Consider the following 8246-nt stretch of genomic DNA (forward strand, 5'->3'; position numbering starts at 1 on the left):
TTAAATGTTCAAAATGCCTATGAGGTTTAAACAATATTGATAAAAATACTTTTGAAAGTATTGTTCAAGTTTACTTAAATTGTGTCAAAAAACAGTTTAAATATCCATTCAACATTTTAAAATCTGGCTACCTCAGGTCAGTGTTGCCAGCTCATCGAAATGTATAGCTTAAAGAATAGGGACGTGGCGTTACATCGTGCTGCCACCTGGTTTTTTTTAAGCGCAAGAGTGTAAAAGTGCTGAGTCATCGTCTAAAAATAGACGGCGTCCTATCTCGCCCAGCAAAATGAAGTCGATAAAGTAGTCGGTTTCGATGAGAAAAAGTGGAAAATGTGGTCTAAAAATAGCGATGCCATCCCCCTATTGACCTTTCTTCCGTTCAGCACTGTAACAAGCAAAAAAAAGTTTCCCATACCGGGAATCGAACCCGGGCCTTCCGGGTGAGAGCCGGATATCCTAACCACTAGACAATATGGGACATGAGATAATAATTTTAGAATTTGCTACGTTGTGGCCGGCAGTTATAAAGTAAAGCTACAAAACCAACCGTAACTGACCAAAAAAATGGTTTATCTGTTCAGAGCAATCATGAATTAAAAGGAGCTTTGTAAGTCCAAAACAGGGACATCTACCCTTTTGATAAGAGATTGATTTGCTTTAAGAGTTGATTTGATTATTTTTATTTACATTTCATCACTAAAATTTTAATCCCCATAACACTTTTTAACATTCAATTCTTTTTTTTGCATTTTTTTGAGGTACTTATTTCATCTGATGCGCTAAAGTTTAAAATAAATGATAAGATAAATCAATTTCAGATACAAATTCAAATTTATAATCTAAAATGATTTTACACGAATTTTGAGTAAGGGCTCTGTCTTCAAGTTCAAACATTTGAAGGTGACATTTTTGGAAATATATTCAGTTTTTTTTGCAATTTTGAAATGTATGACTATCCGTATTATTTTTCTTAAAAAAAACTGAAGTTTTCTTAATTTTTTTCTGTTTTGACTTTGTTGATCGGACTGCTGGTGGCTGAGAAATTGGAGAGTTGATAAAAAATGAGTTTATAATAGTGAAAAAATAGTGTTTTTTTGTGTCATCTAATTAGCACTAAATTTCAACTGACTTCATTAAAATTATAATCATAATTTTAGAACAGAGAGTACCCTTTGGATAGGACTTAGAACAATTATTTAAAAAAAAAATATTAAAATGTTGGGCAGGATCAGGGTTACCAGGTAAAAATTTGAAAAATCTGGCAAAGTATCGAATAAAAATCTGGAAAAATTTTGCAATCGAAAATATTACATTTCTGAATGGTGAAGTGGAGTCAGGATATAATTTCAATGAAAAGTTGGTAGAATTCAGTTGGTTAAACTGATTTTATGGCCTTAAAAATGTTGAACTTACATTTCCTTCAAGAAAAACACATTCTATATTTTTAAATTTTCAATTATATCCGTTAATTTTAATCAAAAAGTTGTTCAAAACGAGCATTATCTAAAAAATCTGGCAGAATCTGTCATTATCTGGCACAGAGAAATACGAATCTTTATTCTGGCTGTCACTTGAAAAATCTGGCATTACCAGGTTTATCTGGCAACCTGGTAACCCTGGGCAAGATTTTGAAATTTTGAAATATTTTTATCTTAAAAGGGGGGAACATTTCACTACAGTTTTTTTTATTTGTCAACACGGTCAGCTAAAAAATTAGGTGACACCGAGATAAACTAATTTTTTACAAAATTTTAACTTTTAGATCAACATAGTCAAAAAATTATTGAAAATTTTCCAGCTTAGGGACCATCCATAAACCACGTAGACAATTTTTTGGGAATCTCTTACCCCCCTCCCCTCCGTGGACAATTGTCCATACAAAAAAAAAACTGTGTGGACAATCGCCATATCCCCCCCCCCCTAAAGTGTCCACGTGGTTTATGGATGGTCCCTTATCGAAAATGGGTGGTTTTCCATCATAAAATAGTTTTAAACTGAAAAAAACTGTAATTTTTTCGAAATATTTCCCATTAACTTGAACCTATAACCTATAACATGAAAACAATGCAGTCTTCAAGATCAGGCAATAAATGTAGCTATTTCAATTATAGAAATTTAAATGATAAAAAATAAGCAATTATTTAAGTTTTATTTTGAGAAGTATATATTAAAAACCATTTCAATATGTCTGGCAACTCTGTATTATAGCATGTTTTTTTTTAATATTTGAAACAGGTGGTTTTTGTAAAGATTATTTTTTAGGAAATTGAGGATAGACAGATAATATCATTTCGTGAGCAAGTTCTTCAAAGCCTTTTCACTCAGTAACGATTTTGATGTTCTGAAATGGTCATAAAGATAAACAACAAGGTAATAAGTTTTCAGTTCCAGAACAAACCTTTTCAACTTGAGAATTTCCTCTCCAACCACCAACCCCTCTCCACCAGGTCTCCGCTGATCAATCCGAAAGTGTTCCTCCAGCTGCTGCAGCGTCGCGGTCCTGGAACACCCGAACCCGTGAAAGAGCCGTCGTGCATCCTCCCGAAACCGATCGATGCAAGCCTCCACCGCGGTATGGAACGAGTCCAGCTGCTCAACGCTGGCCGGCCGAAGGTGCCGCTCGGTGGCCTCCCTCAACCCGGTGCTGAGACAGAGTAGGATGAAGTCGATGTACTTAAGCCGGATGGCGGACCGACTTCGGATGAGCGTCTTTTGGGCGGATTCTCGGTGGAGGGCGTACAGGAGCAGACAGGAGATCAGAGCGACCGTGGTCACTCCGAAGATCACTCCGAGGGGGTAGTTGTGGAGGTTTGTTTGCAACTGGTTGAAGAAGGTCGGATGGTTGAGCAGCAGCCAGTGGACGGTTGCGGTGATTCCGGTTAGGGTGAGGGTTAAGAAGAGAAGTTTTTGGTAATTTTCGGCCATGCAGCGATGCAGACGGTAAATTTGGACGGTTAGGAAACGGACCGAGATGATCATTTTTGCGAAACAAACTGTCAAATATGCAAGGAGTGCTTGGTTGAAACTCGAACCTATTTTAACCCTTTTCCCACTGACCAACACCGCTGTCAATTTCCACCAGCATTACGAGGAAAAAGTGCCATTAACTGCACGATCAGTCACTATAAAACCACCCGTCCGACGTTCATCAATTTTCCTTATAATTGAATAAAGTTTATTATTGCAGCACACTCTTCTTAATGGTGGTTCGGCCAGTTATGACCACCACCGCCAACGCCGCGCGGTTACGGGGACGGAACACTCTTCCAATAGTGAGCTTTGTGGGATGAGCTTGGAAAAAAAAAATAGAAAAGAGTGACCACAACCTGACTGCAGTGGAGCGAAATTGAGCTTTATTATTGATGGAACTGTGGCTAGCACGGAGCAACTAGGACATTTCTGGACGACCGACCACCATTATGACGTTGCCGGGAGTGATGATGACTAATGGACCATTGACGGTGGAAAATGGGTTTGATGGAGCTAATCCTTGCAGCGGGATGAGCCTCGGAACAGCAATGATGACAGTTGCCGGGGATGCTTTTAATTACTCAATTTTATACTGCTTTTTATGGGTCTAGAAAAAATGCTCTCGGTTATCATTACAATATATTTAAATCAGTACTATTGCCTTGAGGAGATAATTTCAGCTTATTGTGTGTTTTTGAAAACCCCTGACCCAGTTCCAGTTTTTTGTTTTTAGTTTTTAGTTTTTAGTTTTTAGTTTTTAGTTTTTAGTTTTTAGTTTTTAGTTTTTAGTTTTTAGTTTTTAGTTTTTAGTTTTTAGTTTTTAGTTTTTAGTTTTTAGTTTTTAGTTTTTAGTTTTTAGTTTTTAGTTTTTAGTTTTTAGTTTTTAGTTTTTAGTTTTTAGTTTTTAGTTTTTAGTTTTTAGTTTTTAGTTTTAGTTTTTAGTTTTTAGTTTTTAGTTTTAGTTTTAGTTTTTAGTTTTTAGTTTTTAGTTTTTAGTTTTTAGTTTTAGTTTTTAGTTTTTAGTTTTTAGTTTTTAGTTTTAGTTTTTAGTTTTAGTTTTTAGTTTTAGTTTTTAGTTTTTAGTTTTTAGTTTTTAGTTTTTAGTTTTAGTTTTTAGTTTTTAGTTTTTAGTTTTTAGTTTTTAGTTTTTAGTTTTTAGTTTTTAGTTTTTAGTTTTAGTTTTTAGTTTTTAGTTTTTAGTTTTTAGTTTTTAGTTTTTAGTTTTTAGTTTTTAGTTTTTAGTTTTTAGTTTTTAGTTTTTAGTTTTTAGTTTTTAGTTTTTAGTTTTTAGTTTTAGTTTTTAGTTTTTAGTTTTAGTTTTTAGTTTTTAGTTTTTAGTTTTTAGTTTTTAGTTTTTAGTTTTTAGTTTTTAGTTTTTAGTTTTTAGTTTTTAGTTTTTAGTTTTTAGTTTTTAGTTTTTAGTTTTTAGTTTTTAGTTTTTAGTTTTTAGTTTTAGTTTTTAGTTTTTAGTTTTTAGTTTTAGTTTTTAGTTTTTAGTTTTTAGTTTTTAGTTTTTAGTTTTAGTTTTTAGTTTTTAGTTTTTAGTTTTAGTTTTTAGTTTTTAGTTTTAGTTTTTAGTTTTAGTTTTTAGTTTTTAGTTTTTAGTTTTTAGTTTTTAGTTTTTAGTTTTTAGTTTTTAGTTTTTAGTTTTTAGTTTTTAGTTTTTAGTTTTTAGTTTTTAGTTTTTAGTTTTAGTTTTTAGTTTTTAGTTTTTAGTTTTTAGTTTTTAGTTTTTAGTTTTTAGTTTTTAGTTTTTAGTTTTTAGTTTTTAGTTTTTAGTTTTTAGTTTTTAGTTTTTAGTTTTTAGTTTTAGTTTTTAGTTTTTAGTTTTTAGTTTTTAGTTTTTAGTTTTTAGTTTTTAGTTTTTAGTTTTTAGTTTTTAGTTTTTAGTTTTAGTTTTTAGTTTTTAGTTTTTAGTTTTTAGTTTTTAGTTTTTAGTTTTTAGTTTTTAGTTTTTAGTTTTTAGTTTTTAGTTTTTAGTTTTTAGTTTTTAGTTTTTAGTTTTTAGTTTTAGTTTTTAGTTTTTAGTTTTTAGTTTTTAGTTTTTAGTTTTTAGTTTTTAGTTTTTAGTTTTTAGTTTTAGTTTTTAGTTTTTAGTTTTAGTTTTTAGTTTTTAGTTTTAGTTTTTAGTTTTTAGTTTTTAGTTTTTAGTTTTTAGTTTTTAGTTTTTAGTTTTTAGTTTTTAGTTTTTAGTTTTTAGTTTTTAGTTTTTAGTTTTTAGTTTTTAGTTTTTAGTTTTTAGTTTTTAGTTTTTAGTTTTTAGTTTTTAGTTTGGAATTCAATGTAAATCATATGTTTTCTATTTACTTGCTTTCTTCCAGATTTTTTTTTCTGAAATAAAAATTTGTAAAGATTAAAATAACAAATATATTTGAATTCTTCTTCCATAATTTTGTCAGTGCTCTTAATATGACATAATTTTTATTATTCTTTCGTTGAGGCCAACCAGATTTAAAATGAGACATTTATTTTACTCTTCCCTTTCTTTAAATTTGACATGTTTGTTTCCTGGGAACGGGAAGTGAAACCCCACCTCAATGTCAGCGGCAGTTAATCATAGCTTTTAAAATTTGCACCTTTCTGGCTGACTGTGGTTGCCAGCGACGATATGCCATACACGAGATGATATATGGCTGGGATCTGACACACGTGTGTGTTTGTGTGGGTAGACTTGCGTTAGAACGGGATTTTTATCTCTTCTTTATTTTTACGCAGATGTTTATTGAAATTTTGACGCGCTTGCCTCCGAGCGCCTTAACGTCATGTAGGTGGAAGAATGTTGACAGTTTGTGGTGAAATTAGCTGTTCTTTTCGTTCCCCTAAGCTTTTTTTACATTTTTATTTTTACTATAAATTGATGATTTCGTTTTATAATAATTTTAAATAAAGCTTAAAAAATAAGTATTTTTGATTGCTTTATCACTGTTTGATTATTTAAATACAAATATCTGAAATTTAATCAATTCTACAAAACTTATTTAAAAAACCATTCCACACCTTAAATTCACGTGTGAAACTTTGAAAAGATCGCAAAAAGTCACGCAAATTCCAAAGCTTCTTCTTTGCTTATCCAACCCTATCATCCTTTTCCCTCTCCCTCACTCTCACTTCCCCTCCGCAAGTCGCGATTTTCCGCGCCAAAGAAAAACCGCCCTCGCGCGCGCCGCGAACATAACAATCACATTATTACTGCTCTAGTTGTCCCGCTGGAAGTGTTAAAAGTCGGGAAAATTGCGTAAAAGCGGATTGTGGCAGCTCTTCGGAATGGAATTTATTGCGATGTGTGTGTGTATGAGTGAGTTTGTATGTGTGACATTTTATGCCGCGAAGAAGCGTTGAAAGTCGTGAAGAATTTTCCCCCCTCAAAAATGCGCTTTAAATGGTGCCTCGACCCGTGAAAAAGGGTGCCACAATTTGGCAGTGCCTCCCCCGTTTGAAACCCGCCAGGAATTTGATTCGGATTCGATTTCGATTGATTGGTCGCTTGGCCCAGATTCGGTTTCCGGGTGGTGCATTCCACAGTGTCGCACATCCCTTTTGGAGGTACAGTTCACCGGATCGTCATCGATATCGACACTCGGCCGGAATGATGGAGATCAGATTGCCCGACTTTTCCTCCCTCAATTACCCTGCATTTTGTCAATTTTCCGTTTAAATCTATCAAATTTCCTGGTTTCAGCGCCGCCACCTCCTGTCGGATTCGGTTCGACTATTGAACCCTTGTCGAAGCGTTCAATTCGTCAAGCGTGTTGGTTTGGGAAAAGTTGAGTTCTTCTTAGAGAAATGAGTTGTATTCAATTAAAGAATGTTTTAGACTCTCACAAACATTTTGTTTTGAAAGTACTGAATACTGAATTTCCAATTTTTCATCCAAATTTTAAAAAATGCTTATTTTCTTATTATTTCCTAGCCACATAAAAATTTATTTTTTGACATTTGCATAATTTATTGAAGAATGACAGGTTGATAAAATCCTGTAATTGACAAAAATTCTTTTTTTGGAATTCTGTTGCATCAAATTTAATATAATTTAAAAGATATCTAAACTAAATAAAGCATGAGTTATTCCTCAGATTTTCTTATCTTCGAATGAGATGTTTTATGAGGATTTAATTGGAAAATCCTTTAGCTTGGATGAAACACGAGACTTCATGCAGACTTCATGAGATCATCAGGTTATAACACATGAAGTATAAAAATTCCAAATGTTGTTAATTAAGTTAAACGATTATAAATGGGCTATTTCAGCCCTTTTGAAAAAGGAAGTCGTGTTTGTTTTCCAAGACACCATCGTTTGGAAGTTGAGGGTCAATTTGATATAACATTTTAAAAAACTCGTTTTTGATAATTTTATTTTTTTGTAAAGCCAGAAGATGTTTTCAGAGAAAAAAATTAATGGGCAGCCTCCAAATTTGTAAGAAAATACTATTAATGCAAAACGGCTTACTTGAACATATGGAATCGATGGACGAATTTTCAAAAATTAAAAGAATATTAAAAAAATAGATTTTTTTTCAGAAATCTTAAAAAGCTACACAGTTATATAATTTCCGTGTAATTTTTTTGGATAAAGTTGCTGTTTTGAATTGTTTTAAACAGTGCTTATGTTCACCTATTTTTGAAAAAAATAAATCAAAAAACTCAGAAACTTCCTAACATTAAGCATTGTGAACTTTGTTGATACAGCCTTTGGTTGCTTAGACAATGCAAGGTTAAAAAAGGCAGGACAAGTTTTCTTTTCAGTATTGCCCAATTGGCTATTATTTTTATAACTTTATAACTTATTGACCTATTTTGAATGTTCAAAATGGTATTTTTAAGTTTATTATTATTATGTTTTATAAAAATATTTTTTACTTCGAATTATCAAAGCCCACCATTTAAAAATGAGAAAAATAAGTGTTCTGGCCTTGAAAAATAGTTTGATTGATTATAAATTTTTTAAATATTTTTTTTTTTGAAAATAGTAGAAAACTTCATTTTACTAGTTCCTGAGATAACGTTGGTTGATACATTTTTTTTTGAAACAATAAGTAATTTTTAAAAGAGCTGAAACACATATTTGGAATTTAGAAATGTTGGGCTACGATTTTTGTTTTGAAATTATCTTTTAACAGAAATTGTGTGTAAGCGTTGGAACTGAAACCAATAGTTTTCGAGATATCACGAGTTAAGAAAATAAGAGCTAAGGAAAAAAATACCCATTTTCGGTACACTAAGCTTTTCGACCTAATCTTGTATCAAAACACAATTTTCAGAAAAATCAAATAATGAGA

The 8246-nt window shown here is 31.7% G+C and overlaps 1 protein-coding gene and 1 non-coding gene across 2 annotated transcripts; both read right to left on the reverse strand.

Annotated features, from left to right (window-relative positions):
- Positions 1 to 406: 406 nt before the first annotated feature.
- Trnae-cuc lies at positions 407 to 478 on the reverse strand. Its single transcript has one exon. It is a non-coding gene; the product is annotated as a tRNA-Glu (tRNA).
- A 1808-nt stretch (positions 479 to 2286) lies between these two features.
- Positions 2287 to 2979, reverse strand: LOC6049052. The gene is made up of 2 exons (XM_038257581.1): positions 2399 to 2979; positions 2287 to 2341 (listed from the first exon to the last, which is right to left on the reverse strand). The coding sequence occupies exons 1-2, from the start codon at positions 2977 to 2979 to the stop codon at positions 2287 to 2289; spliced, it is 636 nt and encodes a 211-aa protein (XP_038113509.1).
- Positions 2980 to 8246: the final 5267 nt, after the last annotated feature.

The sequence above is a fragment of the Culex quinquefasciatus genome, chromosome 2, assembly GCF_015732765.1.
Source record: "Culex quinquefasciatus strain JHB chromosome 2, VPISU_Cqui_1.0_pri_paternal, whole genome shotgun sequence".
Taxonomy (NCBI): Eukaryota; Metazoa; Arthropoda; class Insecta; order Diptera; family Culicidae; genus Culex; species Culex quinquefasciatus.

Bases quoted from the DNA above. Each gene is read 5' to 3' on its own strand.
- LOC6049052 (XM_038257581.1), bottom strand. From the start codon at position 2,979: ATGATCATCTCGGTCCGTTTCCTAACCGTCCAAATTTACCGTCTGCAT. The intron at 2,342-2,398 runs GTTTGTTCTGGA...TGACCATTTCAG, and splicing joins GAAATTCTCAAGTTGAAAAG to AACATCAAAATCGTTACTGA.